This window comes from Bos indicus, chromosome X, assembly GCF_029378745.1.
Source record: "Bos indicus isolate NIAB-ARS_2022 breed Sahiwal x Tharparkar chromosome X, NIAB-ARS_B.indTharparkar_mat_pri_1.0, whole genome shotgun sequence".
NCBI lineage: Eukaryota > Metazoa > Chordata > Mammalia > Artiodactyla > Bovidae > Bos > Bos indicus.
In genome coordinates this window covers 107799672-107826466 of record NC_091789.1, presented here as the reverse complement: position 1 = coordinate 107826466, position 26795 = coordinate 107799672, and the positions used below count along the sequence as shown (strand labels likewise).

The window sequence follows — 26795 nt, the reverse complement described above, 5'->3', positions numbered from 1 at the left end:
ATTTTATCAAAGAATTAATATATGTAGAATTCCTATTAGTCTTTATGTAAAGGCCATTACTATGACTATGGAAAACATTTAAGTCTCCAAATTAGATACTTTTTGTACTTAACTGTGCAGTTTTTGTTCATGGAGTCTTTGTGCAAATCACTATATAAGTTTATTAGTTTACAACTGATTGCAACATCCCATTAATAAAATGGAAACGTAGAATGACTTAGTATTTTAAATAATTCAAGCTCTATACTTCAAGCTCTTCTTCATAAGAAATATTGAACCAACAAGAAGCAGATTAAGATCAGCAAGACTCTGATGCCCCAGTGAATTGATGCTTTTGAACTGTGGTGTTGGATAAGACTTTTGAGAGTCCCAGGGAGTGCAACGAGATCAAACCAGTCAATCCTAAAGGATATCAGTCCTGAATATTCATTAGAAGGACTGATGCTGAAGCTGAAACTCTAATACTTTGGCCACCTGATGCGAAGAACTGATTCATTTGAAAAGACCCTTGTGCTGGGAAAGATTGAAGGCAGGAGGAGAAGGGAACAATAGAGGATGAGATGGTTGAATGGCATCACTGACTTGATGGACATGAATTTGAGTAAACTCCGGGAGTTGGTGATGGACAGGGAGGCCTGATGTGCTGCAGTCCATGGAGTTGCAAAGAGTCGGACACAACTGAGCGACTGAACTGAACTGATACCACAGCCATTACTAATGAATGTAACTCATCTGGCTCCCTGGTTGGATACACAACAAGCCAGTAGTAAAGCCAGAATTTTAATTCCCGGGTTTTCCAAACTCTGTGAGTCTTTATTTCAAGACTCTCCCTTAGTGAAAGAAAATGGGTATCTCTTTTCTAAGAATGTTATGCCTCAATGGAATAAGGTTTAATTGAGAGCAATTTAGTTCTAACTTATGCTCTGTTTCATAGTATGAGGTGTAGAGTCATTGTCTACTTAGTGAATTATTCCTCTCCTTGGGAGACCATCAGAAGTCCCTAAGTTGTTCTTATGGTTGCCAGTTTGACCTTCAGCTTTAGCAAACATAAGGCAGTCGCATTTTTTAAGTGCCTTTACATCTAGAAATCCCATATTACTCCTTTTAATCTATATTTGTCTTTGGAAATATCTTGACTCAATTTATATATATATATATATATATATAAAAAAGAAGGAAATGGCAACCCACTCCAGTACTCTTGCCTGGAAAATTCCATGGACAGAGGAGCCTTGTAGGCTACAATCCATGGGGTCACAAAGAGTTGGCACAACTGAGCGGCTTCACTTCTTTTTCATATATATATATATATATATATATATGTATTTAGTTAATTTATTTTTTAATTGAAAGATAATTTCTTTACAGTTCTGTGTTATATCCCTCATTCAGAGGAGCCAAGATACTTCTGGGCAGACTCCACATGACCTTTTGGAGGGCATAGTTCAGATTATGAATGTAAAACCATTATCACAATACCTTTACAAAGAACTTAGATTTATCCTTTAATAGTTTAATGGTTATTTATCCTTTAATAGTTTAGTTCAACAAATACTAGACATGAAGATGGAAAAGAGTTCCTGGTCTTTCCACTATACTAACATTTAGAGTAACTCTTGGAAAACAGAGGTCAAATTATAAATGAAATGGTTCTGGTTTTGTGAGGATGGACGGATCATGAAACTAAACTACTTTGGGAATGTTTTTATAAGGAGCTATAGTGGTGTCATTAAGACAATAGCCAGTTATCCAAGTGTAAAAATTATTGTGAGGTTGCTGGCATAGGCTTTCTGGAGGAACATGATTAAGGTACCTAATTGTACAATGGTGGGCTGTGCTTCAGTCTGCCTACTTGTATTTCTAATCATTCAAAGAATCATCAATCTCTAGCAGGCTAAAAATATTCCCCTGGTTCTTACAAAATGCACTGTATTAAGGACCGACCTTAGATTAAGCCGGAAGCATCTCCATGGTGAGCGTAGCAGATGGCACTAGGATGCAGCACTCACGGTCTTATAGAGTTGCTCAAGGAAGCTAGTCCACAGTGTCTGGAGGAATAGGCAGATGCTGAGCCTTCATTCTTCTGTCCTCCCAGGGAAACTTCCAGGCCTTTTGGCAAAAAGTTCTCAACAGCTGAGATTTAGATTCTTAGAACATCTTTTGGTGATGACCAGGTGATCCTTGAGAGCACCATGAGCCTGTTGCGCCTAGACAGTCCTGGCCTGGGACTTTAAAAAACTGAGGGGAGTTAAGAAACTGCATCCGCATCTCAGTGAAACTAGAAAAAAATAATCAACTTTTTTTAAAAAAAAAGGAAACTGCCTCCCCCTGGGAGAAGCGCAGCATCCTCCCTGTCGCCAGACACCCTCCATGCACTGCACTCTTGAGCATTTGAAGCTTGCTGATATTTGCATTTGGTCAAGGTGCCAGTGGTCTAGGGAAACCTTCCTTCTGATTCTGTGATTTGATTTTAAATTTTTATTGGGATATAGTTGATTTCCAATGTCATGTTAGTTTCAGGTATACAGCAAAGTGAATCAGTTATACATGCACATGTATCCACTCTTTTTTTAATAGATTGTTTCCCCATATAGACCTTTAACAGAGTATTGAGTAGAGTTCCCTGTGCTACACAGTAGGTTCTTATTAGTTATCTATTTTATATATATAATGTCAATCCCAATCTCCCAATTCATCCCTTCCCACTGATTCTGTGATTCCATAAACTGGTAACAGCTTTTTGTCACATGAAGCTGCATAGAGCATGGTGACTGAGGTGTCTTGGTAGACTGCCCCTGTCCTAATGAGTTCTTCTAACAGTTAACAGTGTAGAGAGTGGAGGTATGGCCTGTGATTTTTCCACAGGTTTCTAATCAGTGGTAAATATGGCTTTCCTTCCTGGGGCATTTGTCACATTTCCATCCCTGCCTGCCTTTTCCTGTAGGAACGGAAGTTTGTAGGTGGATCTGGTCAAGTAAGCGAACGGATAATGCAACTCCTAGGGGACAGGGTGAAACTGAGGAGCCCTGTCACCTATGTTGACCAGTCAAGTGAAAACATCACCGTAGAGACCCTGAATCGTGAACTTTATGAGGTAATTCAGTTTTGTCAAAAGAAATGTGTATTATGGGAATTCCCTGACAGTCCCATGGTTAGGACCTGGGGACACAAGTTCCATCCCCTGGTTAGAGAACTAAGATCCTGCCTGCCTCACGGTGTGGCCCATAAATAAATAAAATTTAAAGAGCTTATATTAAGTAGGTCTCTAATAGCCTGGTGGCTCAGATGGTGAAGAATCTGCCTGCAATGCAAGAGACCTGGGTTCGATCCCTGGGTGGGGAGGATCCCCTGGAGAAGGGAATGGCCACCCACTCCAATATTCTTACCTGGAGAATTCCATGGACAGAGAAGCCTGGCAGGCTCACAAAGAGTCAGTCACGACTGAGCGACTAACATGTTTCTGTCTTCTGCAGCTTCTAACCAAATATAGTCCAAGCGGTGGCATGATTGATGCTGGCATATTTCTGACTCAGTCTTCCAATTATTAGCCTTAGTTGATGTGCCTTGTTCTGTGTTGTTGCCTCACAGTGGTCTCATACTGTACATTGTGACTGCTTAGTGTCCCTCAAAATGATAAATGTGATGTTTCATGTCCCCTGCAAAGACTGTGACTCACGTTTGAGATGGTATTTTGTGTCTGTTTGTTTCAGTGCCGGTATGTCATTAGTGCCATCCCACCAACTTTGACTGCCAAGATACACTTTAGACCAGAGCTTCCATCAGAGCGAAACCAGCTGATACAGCGTCTTCCAATGGGGGCTGTCATTAAGTGCATGATGTATTACAAGGAGGCCTTTTGGAAGAAAAAGGGTAGGTTGTGTTTATTCATGTTTAAATTGTGTTAAGAGAAGACTGCACTCTTTTTTAGGAACATACAGTTCAGTTCAGTAGGAACATATTGAACAGAAAAAGATGTGTTTCCAGTTGGTAGAGAAAGGATCAGAGATCTTAGTCTGTCCATCTCTTCATAGTCCCCAGCAACACAAAATGGCCCCAAGAGTGCTTGCTGGCAGTGAGAGGCAAGGCAGCAGGCCCTCCAGTTGCAGGGCCACATTGTCCAGGCCCCTGGCATATGTCTCACCACTTCCTCTTCATGAGCGGAGTAAGACAAAGGACCACTGTGAAAGAGCGCTGCTTTGAAGTCACACATTCCTGGGCCCCACTTGCTTACTAGCTGTGTTGCCTCAGGTGGCACTTCACCTCTCAGCCTCAGCCTCTGTATAAAATGGTAACAATGAGACTTCCTGTTCGGGTGTTGGCATGAGGCAAGGTCTGGGCGGATGTGGTGTTGGTTGTTGCTAAGCCTTCATCTCATCCTAAAAGGATTCCTTCTTGACCCTTCTTCCCTGGTTTCCCAGAGGCGATTCCTTCTAACACACCCTACTGTTTCTTGTGTATTCCACAACTCCAAGGCCATCTTACAATTTTACTCATGCATTGATCATACCTGACCTTTATGTAAAGGTCATCGAGATGGGTCATTTTCTAATATGTCTGGGTCACCAAACATCCTTGTTTAATCAGTGAGTGTATTTAATGGAAAAGAACTTCTGGGATCAGGGCAAAGACCAATAGTTTAAGTTTTGCCTTCCTTTTAGCAAAATAGTTATATATATATACTTTAAAATGTCCTTCCTAAATCCCTGACGAAGTTTCTCAATCTCCTATTATTTTTCTTCTGGTTAAGATTACTGTGGCTGTATGATCATCGAAGATGAGGAAGCTCCAATTTCAATAACACTGGATGATACCAAGCCAGATGGATCACTGCCTGCTATCATGGGGTAAGTGAGACCTGGATGTTCTGCATTTTGCAAACTATGTTGGTGTCTTGGTGTGGGAACTAGCAGAGCGTGTTGTTTTGCACTCAAGCTCAAGCAACACTAAGTAACCCTATAGACAATATATCATGTTTTCATGTTTGGTAATATTAGAGTCATAGAGTAAGTGGCACGAGAACACTGGGAAACTTTACTAAAGTGAACACCACTTTGAACCTGTGTCCATTGATTACTTTCCCCCATGAAACTTACATGTGGAGGACAAGAGTGAAAAATACAGCTAGACAGATGGCATGGCAGACCACTTTGCCTACAGAATGTTTATAGCCATTCTGGAACGAGAACTATTTTGTCCTGTACAACCTTCCAAAGTTATGTTTTCTGGGCTCTAGTCCTCTCTCCATTCTAGACAGCACTACATAGCAAATGTTAATATTTTAATTGTTGGAATTCCCTGCTGGTCCAGCGGTTAGGACTCCAATAGCTCAATGCCAAGGGCCCAGGTCCAATCTCTGGTCGGGAAACTAAGATCCCACAAGCCATGTGGCATGGCCAAAAGAAAAGAAAATTTTGTTCACAGTTACCCTGGGAGATAAGATGAATGACCAATGAAGTGCAGTTTGAAGGAGAGCCAGCCAGGCCTTGAATGTAGGGCACTTTTTCCAGTAAGTCACTCCATGGCTGTCTTCCATGAGGAATGGTGCCAGGGCGAGGTTCTGTGTCTGGAAGAGGAACTCTTTTCCTCTCCTGCCTCACACAGCTACTCTTCCCTCTGGAGACTAGGGGTCCAGAGAGGGAATCGGAGCTCCCACAAAGAAATTTCCAAGGAGTGCTGTAGCCTCCCAGTTGTCATACCTTTTAGTCCTCCTCAAAGCAATGCCAACAAAAGGGTTATTTATTCTAGCACATTGCAATAAAAGAGCACAGCTTCTCTAGCAGTCAAGTGACTTTTGGAGACCATTGGTTTCCCCCTGTGCCCCAGGAGAGTTAAGCTCATGTGCATTGTGTCATTGAAGGGAAATTACAAAATCCAAAGGAGCACACCCAGGACCCTAGGGACTTAGAAAGCAGACTCTACTACTGGACTGCCAGCAAAACTTTTTTTTTTTTTTCAGCAAAACATTTTGTAACTGCTTCTCTCACTGTCAGATGTAAGAAAGAGCACCAGCTTCCCTGGCAAGGGCAGGTGCTCACAATGTAAAGATTATAGGAACATTGTACCCTATTCATCTCCGACCCCACTGGGCAAGAAAATACATAGATTGGGGGGTTTGCTGTCCCTTTTTATGTGCCAAAGAAAAGCAAGAAGTTGAGACAGAGGTTTCTAGAGACTACTGGTCAAGACCTATCTGACTGAAGATGAAAGAATATTGATGTTTTTCTTGCCCTGGGAATGAAATACTGTGGCATCCGCTGTTCTGGGCTTTCTTTAGCTTTATTCACAAGGATATGGGCTTCCCTGGTGGCTCAGACGGTAAAAAGTCTCCACTTGCAGTGCGGGAGACCTGGGTTCGATCCCTGGGTAGGGAAGATCCCCTGGAAGAGGGCATGGCAACCCACTCCAGTATTCTTGCCTGGAGAATCCCCAAAGACAGCGAAGCCTGGCAGGCTACAGTCCACGGGTTGCAAGGAGTTGGACACGACTGAGTGACTAAGCACAGCACAGCAACAAGGACATGGATTGCAGAAGCCTTCTAGATGGTAATGGGTTTATTTATGCAGCTCCTACAGTCCATGGGGTCCCAAAGAGTTGGGCACAACTGAGCGACTAACACACTGAGAAAGTGATATTCTAATCTGTTTTATCTGGAAAATTGCTTCCACCCTGTTCTTGCATTGAAGCTATATTGCCTCTGCCCTGCTCTTTGCTCTAGGCAATGAAAGCCTTGAAGATAGGGATGCTGTAATTGCCCAGCACTGTGTGTGATAACTACTTGCCTTTGGAAACTAGAAAGGACCTTGTACTTTAGAGCTGTGAAATGTTCCCACCCCAAAGCCAGGGTGTGTAATTTCCCCAATAAAACACCAAAGAAAGTTGGATGATAATTGTCCATTCTTACAGTTAGATCAAAGAGGTTATTTCATTTAGGACTTGAGATTTGACAGACAGAACCAACACTCACTGCCCTTTAGAAAAGGAACTGTGAAAAGCACCCAGGATCTAAAAGGCTTTCAGATAGATCATTTAATCTTCTATCAGCTGTTGGTGATTTTCACTGAAATACCACATACAATTGTTGCATACACCTAAAATTTAACTAAAATCATTAGTACTACGGCTTCCCAGGTGGTGCAGTGGTAAAGAACCTGCCTGCCAATGCAAGAGATGTGGGTTTGATCCCTGGGTCGGGAAGATCCCCTGGAGGAGGGTATGCAACCCACTCGTGTTCTTTCCAGAGGAGCCAGGTGAGCTACAGTCCACCAGGTTACAAAGAGTCAGACATGACTGAAGTGACTTAGCACCTAGCACCTTACCAGCTGTTAAGCGTCTGTGTACAATGTGGGAGACCTGGGTTCAATGCCTGGGTCGGGAAGATCCCCTGGAGAAGGAAATGGCAATTCACTCCATTACTATTGCCTGGAAAATCCCATGGACTGAGAAGCCTGATAGGCTACAGTCCATGGGGTCTCAAAGAGTCGGACACCACTGACTTCCCTTTCACTTTCACCTTACCAGCAAGCCACAACATAAAGTGTTAGTTAAATCAAGCAAAATCATGACTATATCTCCCAGAGTTCAATGGTTCAAATTTCTTAAAGATTCCACAGCTTCCTCTGAAATACTGTTCTCTGGGTAAACACAAATGCATTTTATATCTTTGCTTCCCAGAATGGTCTCAAATAACAACTCTAAAGGAATGGCCAATCAAATTGAGGAACAGTTTAATTGGGGGAGAGGGAATTGAGGGAGAGGACAAAATTTCTGTCTTCATCCCTTGCATTTTCAGTCCTGATCTATTTGTCTTTGTCTAGAAAAATAACAAAAAAATACAATTTTAAAACTTTTCTTAAATGGAGAAATCACTCCATTGTCCTTTGGCTCATTTGGATTTTTTGGCAAGCTTTCTAATCATAGTATAGCTAAGGATTTCTTGTTACAATTCCATTCTTTAAAATATACAAGCAATTAATAATAGCATAATAAGTAGAATCTACTTGATCAAAGGGAAGCAGACAGATCATAACTGAGTTTTACTGAGTCACTGAATTTGAGAACTGTACTAGGCTGGTTTCCCAGGAAGTCAACTTGGAGGTGGAGATTTGGGTTTAGGAGGTTCATCAGGAATTGCTCTGTGGAGTGCTGCCTGGGCTTCCCAGGTGGCGCTAGTGGTAAAGAACCAGCCTGTCAATGCAGGAGATGCAAGAGATGCAGGTTCTATTCCTGGGTTGGGAAGATCCCCTGGAGAAGGGAATGTCAACCCACTCCAGTATTCTTGCCTGGAGAATTCCATGGACAGAGGAGCCTGACAGGCTACAGTTCATAGGGTCTCACAGAGTCAGATACGACTGAAGTGACTGAGCACATGGACACATACTACCTGTGGGGGAGGGAAGGAATCAGGATTGGGCAGAGGGAACGGTTGGGCTCCAGTGTTGTCCCAACAGAGGCCTCGAAGTAAGGATTGCCTTTCAGAGGTATCTGCACTGGGTGTCTGCATTGTGTGGTAGGCTTTGGTACCCATCGCACTCTGGCATTCATTCTGAGAAGGGATGGGACCTTTCACCAGGCAGTTCTCTGCTGCAGAGTATAATTGCTAGGGAGGGGTTTGGCTGTGAGCTGAGGGTAATGAGTGTTTGGTCCTGAAGAGGAATCTGGGTGGCCCACCATGGCATCCACTTCAGGCACTTCATTTATTTATTTTTTTGGCCATGCCTTTGGCATGTGGGATCTTAAATCCCTGACCAAGAATTGAACCCGTGCCCCCTGCAGTGGAAGCTCGAAGTCCTAACTTCTGGACCACCCGGGAATTCCCAACAAGCACTTTTTGATATTTGTTTTTCCAGCTTTTATCAAGTAACTTGACAGATGGCAACAGTCATTACCAGGCTCATCATTTAATGCAACATTAATTCATCTACATAGTCAATTTCCTACTGTATGCCAAGAACTGTACTGAACTTTGGCTATAAAATATTGAGTAGGTAGTGATATATTGTTTAGGAGCCCACCCCTGGCAGGGGTTTTGGACCCAGAAGCAGATGAGGACAGCTTGGCATTTGCTCTAGTATATGGAAATAATGGGAGAGTGTTGGGAGAGTAGTATTAGTGCTGAGTACAGTAAGTCCCCTACGTACAAACCTTCAAGTTGTGAACTTTCAAAGATACAAACGTGGGTGCCAGCCCCATATGCCAGCTGTTGTACTATACGCCTGCACTTTTCTAGGTACTGTACTGTAAGACTAAAAGTGTTTTTTTCTGTGTTTGTTTTTTATATATTATTTGTGTGAAAAATATTATAAGCCTGCTTCCCTTGTAGCTCAGTTGGTAAAGAATCTGCCTGCATTGCGAGAGACCCAGGTTCAATCCCTGGGTTGGGAAGATCTCCTGGAGAAGGAAATGGCAACCCACTCCAGTATCCTTGCCTGGAAAATCTCATGGACAGAGGACCCTGGTGGGCTGCAGTCCATGGGGTCGCAAAGAGTTGGGCACATCTGAGCGACTAACACTTACTTACTTATTATTATTATTAGATTTATTATTAGTAGTAGAGTATAGTACTATATAATCAATTGTGTTAGTTGGGTACCTAGGCTAACTATGTTGGACTTATGAAAAAATTGGATTTACAGATGCGTTCTTGGAATGGAACTTGCTTGTATTTAGGGTATTACTGTAGATATAGGCAAGAACACTTTAAAAAGAAGAGACAACTCTTAAGATAAACCACCGTCACCTAATCATTCAAACGTAATTTCTCTCCCCAGCTTCATCCTCGCTCGAAAAGCTGACCGCCTCGCTAAACTGCATAAAGATATAAGGTAAGAATTTACATCTGAAACACGTAAAAGGTTAGCTTTTTATTGTGCTTGATGCACTAACAACAGTATAATAACATTATGAAAAATGCAATAATCTGTTAATCTCAAAATCCCAACAAATCAACCTTTTTGTATTTTGCTAGCCCCCTTTTGACTCATGCCTCCCACGTGCATATATTAATTTAGTTTTACACCTCTGTTTGTTTTACAGGGGTTGAGAGGTAGGGTTTCTCAGTAAGATGGATGGAGAAAAATCATTTAAAAATGGTAGCTCTGAAAAAAGCTTAAGAGGCCAAGTCCCAATGACCTTTATTCCATCTCCAAGGTTCTCCAACATGTACTTTTTCTGAAAAGCAGATCCATACATAGGTGTTCAAACCTATTGCATGTTTGTCAGCAAGGTGATGTCTCTGCTTTTTAAAATACCATCTAGGTTTGTCATGACTTCCCTTCCAAGGTGCAAGCGTCTTTTAATTTCATGGCTGCAGTCACCATCCACAGTGATTTTGGAGTCCAAGAAAATAAAATCTGTCACTACTTCCACTTTTTCCCCTTCTATTTGTCATGAAGTGGTGGGACCAAATGCCATGGTCTTAGTTTTTTGAATGTTGAGTTTCAAGTCAGCTGTTTCACTCTCCTCTTTCACCCTCACCAAGAGGCTCTTTAGTTCCTCTTCATTTTCTGCCATTAGAGTGGTATCATCTGCATATCTCAGATTGTTGATGTTTCTCCTGGCAGTTTTGGTTCCAGCTTGGGATTCATCCAGTCCAGCATTTCGCATGATGTACTCTGCATATAAGTTAAATAAACAGGGTGACAGTACACAGCCTTATCATACTCCTTTCCCAATTTGGAACCAGTCCATTGTTCCATGTCTGGTTCTAACTGTTGCTTCTTGTCCTACACACAGGTTTCTCAGGAGACAGGTAAGGTGGTCTGATATTCCCATCTCTTTAAGAATTTTCCACAGTTTGTTGTGATCCACACAGTCAAAGGCTTTAGTGGAGTCAATGAAGCAGATGTTCTTCTGGAATTCCCTTGCTTTCTCTATGATCTAGCAGATGTTGGCAATTTGCCCTGCCTTTTCTAAATCCAGCTTGTACATCTGGAAATTCTCAGTTCATGTACTGCTGAAGACTAGCTTGAAGGATTTTGAGCATAACCTTAGTAGCAAGTGAAATGAGTGTAATTGTATGGTAGTTTGAACATTCTTTGGCATTACCCTTCTTTAGGATTGCAATGAAAAATGACTTTTTCCAGGCCTGTGGTCACTGCTGTTTTCCAAATTTGCTGGCATATTGAGTGCAGCACTTTCACAGCATCATCTTTTAGGATTTGAAATAGCTCAGCTGGAATTCCATCACCTCCACTAGCTTTGTTCATAGCAATGCTTCCTAAGGCCCACTTGACTTCACACTCCAGGATGTCTGGCTCTAGTTGAGTGACCACATCATCATGGTTATCTGGGCCATTAAGGCCTTTTTTGTATAATTCTTCTGTGTATTCTTACCACCTATTCTTAATCTCTTCTGCTTCAGTTAGGTCCTTACCATTTCTGTCCTTTATCATGCCCATCCTTGCATGAAATGTTCCCTTGGTGTCTCCAGTTTTCTTGAAGAGATACCTAGTCTTTCCCATTCTGTTGTTTTCCTCTATTTTTGCATTGTTCGTTTAAGAAGACCTTATCTCTCCTTGTTATTCTCTGGAACTCTGCATTCAGTTGGGTATATCTTTCCCTTTCTCACTTGCCTTTCACTTTTCTTTTTCCTCAGCTATTTGTAAAGCCTCCAGAGACAACCACTTTGCCTTCTTGCATTTATTTTTCTTGGGGGTGCCTTTGGTTACTGCCTCCTGTCCAATGTTAACAAACTTCTCTCCATAGTTGTTCAGGCACTTTCTCTACCAGATCTAATCCCTTGAATCTATTCATAACCTCCATTGTATAATCATAAGGGATTTGATTTAGATCATACCTGAATGGCCTTGTGGTTTTTCCTAGTTTATTCAATTTAAGTCTGAATTTTGCCCCTTATAGAGCTCGTGATCTGAGCCATAGTCAGATCTGGTCTTGTTTTTGCTGACTGTATAGAGCTTCTCCATCTCTGGCTGCAAAGAATATAATCAATCTGATTACATCTGGTGATATCCATGCATAGAGTCATCTCTTGTATTGGTGGAAAAGGGTGTTTTCTATAACCAGTGTGTTCTCTTGACAAAACTGTTAGCCTTTGCCCTGCTTCATTTTGTACTCCAAAGGCCTGTTACTCCAGGTATCTCTTGACTTCCTACTTTTGCATTCCAACCCCCACATGATGAAAAGGACATCTTTTTTGGTGTTAGTTCTAGAAGGTCATGTAGGTCTTCATGGAACTATTCCTCTTTCAGCATTACTGCTTGGGTCATAGACTTACTGTGATTAGATTACTGTGATGTTGAATGGTTTGCCTTGGAAACGAACTAAGATCATTCTGTCGTTTTTGAGATTGCACTCAAGTACTGCATTTCAGACTCTTTTGTTGACTATGAGGGCTACTCCATTTCTTTGAAGGGATTCTTGCCCACAGTAGTTGATATGATGGTCATCTGAATTAAATTCGCCCATTCCTGTCCATTTTAGTTCACTGATTCCTAAGATGTTGATGTTCACTCTTGCCATCTCCTGCTTGACCACATCCAATTTACCTTGATTCATGGACCTAACATTCCAGGTTCCTGTGCAATATTGTTCTTTACAGCATTGGACTTTAGTTTCACCACCAGATACATCCACAACTGAGCATCATTTCTGCTTTGTCCCAGCTTCTTCTTTCATTCTTTCTGGAGATACTAGTAACTGCCCTCTACTCTTCCCCAGTAGCATATTAGACACCTTCCAACCTGGGGGTGCTCATCTTCTGGTGTCATATCTTTCTGCCTTTTCATAATATTCATGGGGTTCTCACAGTCAAAATACTGGAGTGGTTTGCCATTCCCTCCTCCAGTGGACCACATTGTCTCAAAACTCTTCACTATGACCCTTCCATCTTGGGTGGCCCTGCATGATATGGCTCATAGCTTCATTGAGTTATGCAAACCCTTTCATTACGACAGGGATAACCCTAAATCCTTTGTTAGCTTTTGAAGAGGGTGTGCGTGCAAATATATACTTCTCTCTGCATTTGATTTAAAAATGAAGCAGCAAATCAACTAGCAGACCTTGCTTTGAGAGTTACTTTGATGACTTTGCAAGTTAGGGAAAGGCCGCAGACGTTCCCACAATTGCACATGGGTTTGTTTATTTGAGCAACCATGAGATTTGATGTCAGGAAAGGGGAACTATTTTAGTGTCTGCCTACTCACTCAATAGAGGAAGAAGTTGGGGGTCTGGCGATGGGGAATGATTTGTTCAAGGCTCCATAGCCAGCTTGTGACAAAGTCACGAATAGCATCTAATGTGTATTTTTTTTCATTATGTCATACTAAGCTTGACATTTTCTTTTGGATTTCCTGCCTTCCCTCCTTATTAATAGTAAAATAAATACCAGCCTGGATGTAGACATTTGGTTTTGATTCCACATAGTGGCTAAACTTCTCAAAAGTTTTTATAAGGCAAAACCACTTGGAATTCTGAATGTCATTGACTCAAGTAATAGTTCCCAGAACAAACTACGTCAACATTTCCCAAAGGATGTTTGGAAAATATATTTTTTCTGAGGCTGATAGATTTTGATTTGGTAGGTTAGGGGTGGGGCCTGAGTATTTGCATATTTTAACAAGCCTTTTGAGTAATTATGATGAGCAGCCAGGTTTAGAAACCAGTACGTATATCCAACTTGCACAATGACTTCTTTTGTACATCATTTAAAGTATGTTCTGTTATTTTTAGAGCCTAGCTAAGCAACCAGTGCATTGTTGTACCATCCTTATCTTATATAACTTTTCTAAAAATTTTTATATTAATGGGAGGAAGGGATAGAGAAGATAATTTCCTATGTGTTCATTAGAACTCATCATTGACTCATTTAATAATGTGAAATACAGTCAATAATGACAAATTTCTATGATAACTGGTTTACTGTTCTTGAATGAAAAGTTAACTATAGAGTAGTTTGATTACATTTTAGAGTTCACTCTGTTTTAACAAAGATGTTATTACATGTACCTAAAGTAAATGAAGCATTGTTAAGTTTTCAGGATAACAATTGTCAATATTTTTGTTTTCTTATTGACTCAAAATATCAGAATTATTTCTTGTAACACTCTTGTGAAGTAGGTAAGAATTGGTCATATCATAGAGTAGAAAAGAGGGTACCACACTGGACTGAGGATGGATTTTGATTCAGTAAATTTTTATTGAGCACTTACTACAGGTGGGATGCTCAGGAGAGTATACCCTTGACCCTGCCATTAATGAGCTGAGTGATGTTGAGCTAGTCTCTTGAGCACACTGAGCCTCAGTCTCTTCATGTCTGAAATGAATGGCTTGGATTACACAGAGAGAGACAGACAGGTACACAGTAGTCTTGAGACTTCTTCCAGTTCTGCCTTTCCTTTGTCATTATTGAGCTGTAGTATGAACAGCTCCTTGAAGGACAGTGAATCTTGCCTGCCTGTACTGGAACTTAAATAGCTATCTCATGATGTGTGACATCACCTCAGAAGTGGCATTTGTCTCTCCCTTAAAACCTTCCATGGTAAAGTGGTATTGGTAAACAGCATCTATCATTCCGCCTCCTTCTCTTGATTTACTACTATAGCCACGGGATGGAAACTCTAGGAGTTGTATAAATCATGTAAGTGTGAGCCTTCAGGTAAATGTATAAAGTTACACTTTGTCCAACATTATTCAGAGACATTGGGAACACCTGTGAAATTGGGAACACTTGTTTTCTATTGTAACTGGCAACATGAAATTGGCATCTTTTAAAATTTATTTCTAATAACTATAACCTTCCCTTACCTCCTTCCTTCCCCCCAATATTTTTTTTTTACCATTTGTCTCTTTAGCTTTTAATGCTTATCTTACAGATTTGAATTAAACCCTTTATGACATTTTTAGCAATTTTTTCCAGTCATTTATTAGTGTATAAGAAAGTATCTTGAAGCACTTTCAATATTTAACCTATATAAAGACTAAAAAAGATAAATACCTAACGTGTATAACTGGATCAGTGTTAACCTGTTTAAACAATTTCTAAAACAGACCTATTCATTTCTAAAATGGGTAATTTTAGTAAATTAGAGCTTTTAAACTTTACCAAGAGTGATTGTGAGTTTAAAATGTATCTGTTTCAAGAAGTGCTTAGATAGGGAATTCTCTGGCAGTCCAGTGGTTAGGACTCAATGCTTTAACTTCTGGTTCAGTCCCTGGTTGGGGAACTAAGATCCTGCAGGTCAAATGGCATGGCCAAATAAAAATAAATTAATGGTAATCTTTTTTTAAAAGAAGTGCTTAGATGAATAAAACTACTGATTTTTAAGATACAGTATGTGCCATGTTCTGTGCTGGTCATTTGCACAATGAATTATGAGGGTGGTCAGAGACTGTTTTAAGGTAATATCACATAACACATCATGCCCACTGCTCCTCCATGCCCTTAGGACCCAGTACTGTGTCCACAGACCATTCTGACAAGTGACAGATTACTACCCTGGAATGACCATAGGCCTCTCCTAGTATAGCATGTGTTATGTTATATTTAAAAGATTAAATGAGCTTTATATGTTGGTAGATATTTAAAACATAAACATAGGATAGTTAAAAGACACATCATACTTACTATAGACTTATAAAAGGGATTTAGAATTTTGCATATTTCCAAATAGTAACTTAGAATCAATTCCTAAAACTGAATTTAATTCAATCTCATTTTCTCCATTTTAATCTTGAAAAGATATGGTAGTAGGTAGTGGAAGAGGCAAAAATGTAAAAGAGAACAGTTGGTTGAATCTTCAAAGCACATAACTGTGTCAGGAAAAAGAGGGTTAATTTGAGGGCAGAGATTCAAGGAACTGGTCATTCAGTGTAGTGACTGAAGGCCATTGATTTTAATTTTTCACTTAATAAATCTGGTTCATTGCAAGAACCCTGGAACTCACTGTGTTTATTCCATACTCATCAGTCATTACTTCCTTCACATTCTTTGGTTCTTTTTTTTTTATAGGAAAAGAAAAATCTGTGAACTGTACGCCAAAGTGCTAGGATCTCAAGAAGCTTTACATGTAAGAAATCCCCATCTTTAATCCCTAGCAGGTTCTGCTCTGTTTGCTCTGAGTGGTAAAGCAAAGCAGATTCTGGTTTCCTGACAGTCTTATGAAGAGAGTATAAAGGGATATGCTTACTGGAGGATTAACTTCAGCAGTCACAAAGGGCCATTAAAATGCTGCTGTCGGTGCATGCAATTTCTGATGCAGCAGTTCCTTGGACTGTTTAAATGCTCGCTGGATAACTGGCAGCCAGGAGTAATGAGAGGCAGAAGCTGCAGGTATTATCTCCAGGGTGACTGAGATCAGTCCCTGGAACAGAGGCCCTGCCCTCTTGTCAGCGTCAACTGATCACTGCCAAATAAAATCCCAGCTATATCATTATTTGTTGATGCAGACACAGTAGTATATACTTGATAAGATAGACTGAATCTGGACTCTCTGCCCAGGTCAAAGTCATACTAATTTGTTTTTCCATCTGCAGACTCAATTTATACTTCATTTAGGAATTTCGGTGCTCTCAATCTACCACTGAAAGCAATTAAGAGGATGAAATTATTTTTAAAGACCCTAGCAGAGAGCGGGGGGCTCTTCCAGGGGATTTTCTCTGAACTGTTGGAAGACTAAACTTGCAGAATGTGTTAGGGAAATCAGAGAAGGTCCTCTCACGTCCCTTGGGAAATATTTTTCATCTTTAAGTGTCCTCTTTTTAATAGTATTCCCATCATTCACATTTCCAGCTGAGAGAAGTGGTTCTGAAAAAAGCCTTTTTCTTAGACACTATGCTTTCCTTCTACTTTCTCCCTTCTACCCCCCACCCCTTTTTTAGCAGTAATGCCCTGGTAGATAGGGAAGTAAGGTCTGTTATTTAAAGAATGCAGAGATTTGAGCAAACCCTTCCAGAACCTGATTGTTGATAGAGTCTTAAAGACTTCAAAATCCACATAGAGATACCCTCTTTTCCAGATATTGGGATACTTCCTGTCTCTCCTAGGCAAGAGGTTGAGAAAGTCAAAGTGTATGTGTTTTGTCTGTTGGTACCTCACAAAAGGCCATTACTTGGTACTGTCATGTTTCCCCTTAAGTTAGAAAAACAGGACTACTTTAAGAAAATAAACTTTAAACGTTTTGTTACAGTAAAGCACATAAGAGCCTTAATTGTTGACTGGCAGCATTTCAGCTTTGTCTTCCCTTTGAAATTTTCTCCCCCTGAACTGCAGCCAGTGCACTATGAAGAGAAGAACTGGTGTCAGGAGCAGTACTCCGGAGGCTGCTACACTGCCTACTTCCCCCCGGGGATCATGACTCAATACGGAAGGTACTACCCAAACACTGTACCAATGGATACAAGACGTGTGCCAAGCTTAAAGCTAGATAAGCCAAGCTCAGTGGGGATTTTAGAAACAGGAATCAGCATTCCTATATGTAATGTCCCAGATAGTTTGTATTCTCTAGGTGTCCATAGGAAAAGAAGTATGTCCATATGTAGAACAGTGCCTGGCAGCACATAGAACAATTGCAGAGCACTGGTGAGGAATTCAGGAGTCACTGGTACACGTGAGAATCCTGCAAGCTGCAGTGTCCTCCAAGGAGCCTTCTTGAGCTCAACTAAACATTTAGTCTTGCACGACTACCCTAGGCTCCTGGGCACCAATCTACAGAAAAGGACATGGGCTAAAGATGTCTTGCCAGCAGAGCAGCATCAGACATCATGGGGAAGCATCTCACTGTGTACGGCTAAGGTGTGAGCAGTTGACATGCGCACAAGATGGGAAAATTCACCTTAGCTTAGAAACCCCTTAGCTCACAGGAGCCTTTGTGTCTTAAAACAGCCTCATAGGCAGTATCTAGGATCTCCACAAAGGATATGCCCAGTTACAAGAGGCAGCATGCTCAAGAAAGCCCAAACATTTCCCAGATATTTAGACTCTTTCCAGATATTTGCAATTTATGAGTTTTCCCAGCCTAGATACAAGTTACCAGTGAGGGGGTGGAGGACAACCATTTTTACCATAAGCAGCAGTTGCCTGGTAACATATATGGCCTCATGCCTTCATCAGGTTTCTAGAGAAACAGACCTAAAATGTTAACTCAAGGTCATGTGTGTCCACAGAGAAGGAATAAGGGTTTGTTAATAATCCTTTCCTTATATGAGCTTTTCATTTGTTTTTCTTAATTGAATTATTAATTACGCAATGATTTGAGTTCAATAGACATGTGTAGTATTTCAGTGAAAGTCATCAATATCTGATGCAAGATTAAACGGTTCATGGGGAACCCTATTTAGATCTTGGGTGCTTTTTACAATTCCTTTTCCAAAGGGCAGTTAGTGTTGGCTATTTCTGTCAAATCTCAAGCCGAGAATGAATAGCCTTTGTTAGTGATAACAGTATTGATGAACTGGAGTGGTTCTGGAATCAAAGTAGAAGTCTAGGAGATGGGACTAGGATCAGGGATAGATGAAGCCAAGGATTCCTGAGTTGGAAAAAGGCGTGACGGCAGGTTGAGGTGAAGTCCTTTGGGGTGGAGGTACACGGTTTAGGAGATTTCATGCAAGTGGCTGTAAGAATCAAAGCCAACAAGGTAGGAGGGGACAGTGGCTCATTCAGCCCAGCCTTTCCGTGGTTCTTTTCACCAAGACCTCTCTGTAAGAGAAAGCCCATTTCACTACCCTCAGCCAGTCTCTGGATACATCCATAGAAGCTAATTGTACAGAGGTTTGTTTGTTTGTTTGTTTGTTTTTAATTGTAGTTGATTTACTGTGTTGTGTTAATTTCTTCCATACAGGAAAGTGACTCAGTTATGCATTTTACATATTCTTTTTTATGTTTGTTTCCAGTATGGTTTATCCCAGGACATTGAGTATAGCTCCCTGAGCTATACAATAGGGCCTTGTTGTCCATCCATTCTATATGTAACAGTTTGCATCTACTAACCCCAAACTCCCAGAGGTTGTTTTTGAAGAAGATAGACACATAATCCTTTGGATCTCTCCTTTGCTAGAAATGAGTTCCTCTTCCTGTCTTCCCACTCACCACCATTGTTCTTCCCGGCAGTCAGATGAGATCTCATGAAGAACACACCCCTTACTGTAGGTAGCAGAATGGACTGCAAATAGGGAACATGCAGCAAATGAATCTGAGTGTGGACTTAATGTATGTTCTTACATTTTAATTCTAGCTAGCTAGAAAAAGGTCTCATTATCTTTAGCGATTGATGATCTCATATCCTGATTCTCTCTGGCTTGAAAGCTCAGATCCTTTGGTGCAGACCCAGGAAACAAGGAGGAGCCTTTCACCTTTGGCTGAGTTGCATAGGAGTTTTGGAAACAATTTGGGCTTCCTTGTCTTCTGTGGGGTTTTAGGTGAGGGCCACGATTAGCTCATTTACCCTCAGCACCTTCCCAGGTAACTGTGTGACCTCTCTGTTCCCTTGAAGGGTTATTCGCCAACCTGTAGGCAGGATTTACTTTGCTGGCACGGAGACTGCCACACAATGGAGCGGTTATATGGAAGGAGCAGTAGAGGCTGGTGAACGGGCAGCTAGAGAGGTAAGACAGGAAGCCGAATGGCTGGCTCTCCCTCTTGAGTCCACTGACGTAGTTGTCATCTGGTCTTTCCAGATCGTGCCACTGATCATCTATCTATTAATAGATGTCCACTTCTCTGCCCCTCACTCCACTCATGAGGCTCATCTGTGGCCAGCAGGGCCTTGAATCTGTCGAAAGTACAGAACCTCATAATACCATGGCCACTTTCTTTCAGGTCTTTTCTTTTTCTTTTTTGTTTCTTTCAGGTTTTGAATGCTTTGGGGAAGCTGTCTGCCAAAGATATCTGGATCCAAGAACCTGAAGCTGAAGTAAGTTTGGTAGCTCCATCTCTATAGACCAGGAATCGCATATAAAAATCTCAACTTCTAGCCTCTGATGTCTTTGTAGATGCCACTCTCCAGGGCAGATCCAGATACTGATTTTACAGATATATTTTACCACTCCTTATTCCTGCAAGAGTTTTTTTTGCTAACGATCTATGTTCATTCATCCAGGATGTTCCAGCTGTAGAGATCACCCCCAGCTTCTGGGAGAGAAACCTGCCTTCCGTATCAGGCCTGCTGAAGATTGTTGGGTTTTCCACATCAATAACTGCCCTGTGGTTTGTGATGTACAGATTCAGGCTGCTAAGCCGATCCTGAAGTTTTGGCTTCATGCTTTTTGCTTATCCTTCCCCGGTATCATCAAAAGCAAATTGCTGACCCATAGAACAGCCGTGCAATCAGATCATCTTTAAGTGAACTGATTTAACCCCTCAGTTTAATCTCAGTGTATGACCTCCTTAATTTCCAGAAGATCAAGCTCCATCTTGTGATTTGTCTGTAGACCAGCTCGTGTTGATTGGTAGAAAAATAACCTGTGATCAATTTCTTAACATCAAGAAGTTAAAGTTGACATGCTCATGAGAAACAGTTTCTGTGTCCTATTTTTCTCCCCTTTAACATAAAATACCTGATGATCACAGGAATGAAGCATTTAACTTTCTCTCTGTAGAGGTTGAGTAGATTAAAGCCCAGCCTGTGACTGTCCTTCGAAGTTCTTAGCAAAGGATAAAGTGTAGGCCCAGAGACTCGAAACTTCCTGGGTGAGCAGCCCCCACTTTGGATAAGGGAAAGCAGTGGAGGTAGAGTTCAGGCCCTCAGACCACAACATCTTGTGGGCTGCTGTCTCAGGGATCTCCTGACCACTTCTAATTCCTGTGAAGTTTCTAGACACTGGTAGCTCAGACCACAAAGAATCTGCCTGCAATGAGGGAGACCCAGGTTTGATCCCTGGGTCAGGAAGATCCCCTTGAGGAGAGCATGGCAATCTACTCTAGTATTCTTGCCTGGAGAATTCCATGGACAGAGGAGCCTGGCAGGCTACAGTCCATGGGGTCATAAAGAGTTGGACACAACTGAGCTACTAACACTAAAACTAAACTAAACTTCTAGACATCTAGTCTTCGTGATAGTTTGTTTGCATTTTTCCCCTTTTTCTTAAAGAGGACAGTGTTTACCAAGGGATGTTTAAATTGATTTGCTGTGACTGGTATGTAGCTCCCTAGATGAGCAAAATAGTAGCAAGACTGTTCCCCAGGAGAGCTCCCTGTTTCGCTCCTCGTGAGACCAACTACAGTAGGCTTCTTCGCATCCTCCTGGAAGGTGGCTAGACATTACTTGGCCCATTGTCCTTGATAACATTCTGCCAATTCCAAGGAAGCAGTATTTTCCTTTCTTCGGGTAGACCCTTCTGAAGGCCCCTAGTGGCAGATATTTTTTTCTTTTCTTTTTTTCTACAGCCATAATAAAATCAGGCAGATCTGTTAACTATGTTTTTACATGGTTTGTTATTGTTGTTTACTGGCTCAGTCGTGTCTGACTCTTTGTGACCCCATGAACTGTAGCCCACTAGGCTCCTCTGTCCATGGGATTTTCCAGGCAAGAATACTGGAGTGGGTTGCCGTTTCCTTCTCCAGGGGATATTTCTGACCCAGGGATCAAACCTCTGTCTCCTGCATTGCGGGCAGATTCTTTACCACTGTGCCACCAGGGAAGCACTTCCACATGGTTACCTTTGAGTAATACCACCATGCCAGTTTCTCTCAAATAAGTACTGAAATGCACATGACAAATTTCTGATTGTTATTTCATGAGACTAATCAAGCACAGAAAGGAAATTAGGGCTCTTGTTATAACCTCACTTGTTTTCATTATTAAGATTTATAAAAGACATGAAATTGAATGATTTTATATATGAAGACTAAGTTTATCTTAGGAGAAATGTGAGTTCAGAACAGTACTCGCCTCTTATCTTTCCCATTTTAAAAACTGTCGGGGGAGTTCCCTGGCGGTCCAGAGGTTAAGACTCTGTGCTTTCACCACCAGGTCCAGGGTTTGATCCCTGGTTGGGGAACTAAGATCCTGCAAGCTGCCCCATGTGGCAAAAAAACAAACAAAAAAAAAAAACTGTCAGATTTTTAAAAAAACCCAAAAGTTTCAGCCATAAAGTGTATACACACACACACACACACATATATGAAAATCAACACAGATGTGATCAAATAAAGCAGTCGAGAAGATTCAGAAGATTCTGTGGACTCAGCTACCCAGGTGGTAGATACCCAGTAATATTCTGCATCATTGATGAATGAGGCATTTCATTTTAAATGAAGTTTCTAGCTAGCTGAAGCTTGTTCTTTGTGTGCAAAAATATTTAAATCAACTAAAATTTTGATGGAGTCACTTCCACACATTTAGTACATAAGCTAGATTCAGATTCCTTTTTTAGAATTAATCCTGTCAACCGTTCTGTCTCTGGATTATTTTATACTTTTATAATAGAGTATGCCATTTGTAATAGAGTGATACCATTTTTAATAGAGTGATACCATCGTCTTTGCCCCTGTACTAAATGCCGCACAGTTGTTTCAAAGCTGAAGAGTCTACTGCTGCTTCTATCTTCTCCCATATTCGGTATTCATGTCACATCCTTATTTCTATTATCTCCCAGTAACTCTTAATCTAATCTGCTGTCTATTTTTTTATTGAATGGGAATTAAAGATTGCCAGAGGAACCAACCCAAGTTTATTACATAATTAACCTTATTGTAAATCCAAAATTACATCCTGAGAGCAAAGAGCAGGATTTTCTGCCAGTCTATACCTTGCAATTGAAAAGCATTTTAGCTAAGTTGAGAGTTTTGGTATTGTCTTGGATATGCCCTAATATGTAAGAACTTGCTGCATTTTATACCAAAGTGCTTTGAGAAATCACATCCCTGATCTATTTCAGTTATTTCTGTTTGCTTACTGATTAACTTGGTTCTGACACACCTCTGGGGAAATGCTGACAAATTTAACTGACAGCAGTTTTAACAGTCATCAAGTTGTTAACATAGTTAACATGTCTCACATGTCGAAGGATTCCCAGAATATGGGATTTACCCTCTTCTCAAACTTTTTAGCGAACCCTTTAATTCATCCGAATTAGATCAACCCTGTTAAGCTACAGATTATTAAAAATGAATGCCAGCCCAGGTGGTGCCTATGGGTGAAATGGCAGCTGAGAACTTTCCCACATACATGAGGTGATCCAATCCCGAGATGCAACAGGTCTTCTCTTCCACCTGCTCTCAAGTCAGTTTAAGCAGCTGATCAAGCCTGGCCCTGTTCAGTCACCTGCTTCACAGTTCGGAAGGCTGTCAGCCTCACTCAATAGTAAGGTTAAGAATGAGATTTGAAAAGTTAACCTTCTTTTCACAGCTTTTAAATAAGGATGTATATCAGCCTGAAGACGCAGTATTGAAGGATTGTGAACCATGTTTAGTCTGTGAACTTGGTGCCTACTGTTCTGTCTGAAATGTGCCCCAGTGCTATACGTGGGAGTACACATGTATGTATTGACACTGCAGTACGGTTTTGCCTGTCTGGTATTGTTTTGTTTGTTAATAAAGTGCACTATCACCTCTGATTCAGACCTGGCTCCTCTATTTAGGTGATGGCTTGAACGTTAAATGGCTTCTTATAGCAGGAGGTTACAGTGAAGTGTTGTCCATGAAGGATGAGCTTAAAAAGCCACCTGGTATGGACTCCAAATTCTCAAAGTTCAGTTTGAGTTGGATTTTTTCAAGGTTTCCTGGAAGCTGATTAAACACAAGAATATTATCTGCCCAACTGGGCCACAAAAGATGTGGAGTTTGATCAGAGCTTTTTCACTTAATTAGCTTATGATTCCTTGAACAAATGCCTTGGTTCTCTGCCTCAGTCTCCCCATCTGGAAAAGGGTGGGTTGACCTTGATGGTTCTCAAGGATTCTTTTTGTGTCAGCATTATGTCATTTATGCATTTGTTGCCAGAATTCTGTGCTTGCCTATCTATATGGCAGGACGAGTCACTCAGCCTTTCTGTATCTCAGTTCACTCCTTGACTTAAGTTAGGTTTTCTAGAAACAGACTCTGAGATGTAGAGTCAGGGCAGAAAGTTAATTGGGGATGACTCTCAGGAAATACACATAAGGGGGTGAGAAAGGCAGGATTGGGCAGGAGTTGACCCACAAAGCAGTTGCAGCCAGGGCCTCAGCAGATCTTAAGAGGGAGCTGAAAGGGCCCTTGAGAATCATCCCCCATTGAGGCAAGGGGGTCTGGCTTCTGTATCCCTTCACTGGCTTCCCTCTGGAGTCTTCCCAGGTGACTCAGCGGTAAAGAATCCACCTGCTAAGCAAGAGACGCAGGTTCAGTCCCTGGGTCAGGAAGATCCCCTGGTGAAGGAAATGGCTACCAACTCCTGTAGTCTTGCCTGGAGAATCCCACAGACAGGCTGTGGTCCATGGGGTCACAGAGAGTTGGACACTAATAAGCAACTGAAAAGCAGAACAGAGCTGGGAAGGGTTGTTATGTTGGATGAGGAACTGCTGTTGTGAACCGAGCTCAGCCTAGATTCCCAGCAGCCAAGGGAGTCCAGGCAGGGGTACTCACAGTATGGATACTCTACACCATCCAAAAACAGAGTTGCCCTTTGTCAGGTAAAAGACATTGTGGACTTGAGCTTTGGTTTTACAGATAGAATGGAGCTGTCTATGTGAACCTATCCCTGTTAGGTAAGGAAATTGCCTTTAAAGATGGCATTCTGCACTGTTTATGTGGAAGAAAAATAAAACTGGAAGTTACCCTGGAAGTGATTCAAACTCTGTCTCAACAAAGGAACCCCCCTCTACAAGTTACTAATAGATTAAAGTGGAGGAGGGATGTGCACTTACAAGCAAGAGTCCAAAATCCCATGTCTTCAGGAGTCAGGCAGCTTAAAATGAACAGCAGCAGGCATGAGACATTAGGGAGTAGTATGGACTGTAGCATTCAGAAAACGAAGATCATGGCATCCGGTCCCATCACTTCATGGGAAATAGATGGGGAAACAGTAGAAACAGTGTCAGACTTTATTTTTCTGGGCTCCAAAATCACTACAGATGGTGACTGCAGCCATGAAATTAAAAGACGCTTACTCCTTGGAAGGAAAGTTATGACCAACCTAGATAGCATATTCAAAAGCAGAGACATTACTTTGCCAACAAAGGTCCGTCTAGTCAAGGCTATGGTTTTTCCTGTGGTCATGTATGGATGTGAGAGTTGGACTGTGAAGAAGGTTGAGTGCCGAAGAGTTGATGCTTTTGAACTGTGGTGTTGGAGAAGACTCTTGAGAGTCCCTTGGACTGCAAGGAGATCCAACCAGTCCATTCTGAAGGAGATCAGCCCTGGGATTTCTTTGGAAGGAATGATGCTAAAGCTGAAACTCCAGTACTTTGGCCACCTCATGCGAAGAGTTGACTCATTGGAAAAGACTCTGATGCTGGGAGGGATTGGGGGCAAGAGGAGAAGGGGACGACAGAGGATGAGATGGCTGGATGGCATCACCGACTCGATGGATGTGAGTCTGAGTGAACTCCGGGAGTTGGTGATGGACAGGGAGGCCTGGCATGCTTCGATTCATGGGGTCACAAAGAGTCGGACACGACTGAGCGACTGATCTGATCTGATGGACTGTAGCTGACCTGGGAAGAATCTGCCCCTCAGAAGAACATTTATATCAAAATTCCTTTAAAAGATTCCTAGCCAACCAAAACATATGAAGGCTTTTCTCAGAGGTCCAGATTGTTCTCAAGTCTCAAATAAATGCTAGGTTTGGTTTTACATCACATGAATGCCAAACTCTTCTCAGATGCCTTTGATGTTCTGAGAACCAAGACCAGCAACCAATTGGTAAAACTCTCAGGAATGGGCAAAAAAGGCCTGATTAAGGGCAAAAAGAGAGGGGCGGAAAAGACAGAAAAAAAGCTCTCCTAGATCAAAAATCCCCCTCATGAAATAACACTTCCAGTGGCCCATCCCAAGGCACTTCTTATCTTCTGCTGTGTCCATGTCATGATTGATAAGAGCAGTGCCAAAATTTATTGGGAAAACTGCACCCTCTCTGTAAGATAGAAGTCATAGCTCTTCAGTCAGCATTTAATTTCTGCTGACTATAATTCTTTTTTTTTCTATGATACAGTTCTAGTAAGCAGCATATCAATATTGAATGGATTAACTTTTTAAAACCACACTATCCACTTTACACTGACATGGTGGTAAAACTGCAAGACACATCCCTTAGCCTGGAGAAACTGGCTGATATGTTGGAGGAACAGGATCCAAACAAAGGAAGATGCTGGGTATCTAGTAAGAATCTCTTCTCTGTTAGAGCTTAAGGCTCTGTTCCCTGGTATTCAGCAAATAAGACAGGTAGAGCCTACCTTATGGAGCGCATAGCACTGCAGACACCAGCACATTCACGAGATACTAGGGGGAGTTTCCAGAAGGATATGAGATTTAAGGGGAGGTTTTGAGGATCTGTCCTCAAACCTCTATAAGCATTATCACTATGGGACACATCAGTAAGAACCCTACACAGGGCTGGGGCTTCCCTGATGGCTCAGTGGTGAAGAATCGCCTGCCAATGCAGGAGACTCAGGTTCCATCCCTGATCCGGGAGGATCCTACATGCTGCAGAGCAGCTAAGCCCGTGCATCAACTACTGAACCTGTGCTCTAGACCCTGGGAGCCGCAACTACTGAACCCATGTGTCTAGAGCCTGTGCCCCGCAACAAGAAGCTACCACAATGAGAAGCCCAAGCACCACAACTACAGAGTAGCCCCTATTCACGGCAACTAGAGAAAGCCTGTGCAGCAACAAAGACCCAACACAGCCAAAAAATAAAAATTTATGTGTGTG

At 41.6% G+C, this 26795-nt stretch overlaps 1 protein-coding gene across 1 annotated transcript in view; it reads left to right on the top strand.

Annotated features, from left to right (window-relative positions):
- MAOA (monoamine oxidase A) overlaps positions 1 to 23505 on the top strand; it is an 83922-nt gene extending 60417 nt beyond the window's left edge. The window contains exons 7-15 of the mRNA XM_019956047.2: positions 2945 to 3094; positions 3711 to 3870; positions 4748 to 4844; positions 9768 to 9821; positions 15965 to 16022; positions 17225 to 17322; positions 19443 to 19554; positions 19800 to 19862; positions 20049 to 23505. Coding sequence (XP_019811606.2) covers positions 2945 to 3094; positions 3711 to 3870; positions 4748 to 4844; positions 9768 to 9821; positions 15965 to 16022; positions 17225 to 17322; positions 19443 to 19554; positions 19800 to 19862; positions 20049 to 20195 — 939 coding nt within the window. The 3' untranslated portion in view covers positions 20196 to 23505. The remainder of the gene's footprint in view (positions 1 to 2944; positions 3095 to 3710; positions 3871 to 4747; positions 4845 to 9767; positions 9822 to 15964; positions 16023 to 17224; positions 17323 to 19442; positions 19555 to 19799; positions 19863 to 20048) is intronic.
- Positions 23506 to 26795: the final 3290 nt, after the last annotated feature.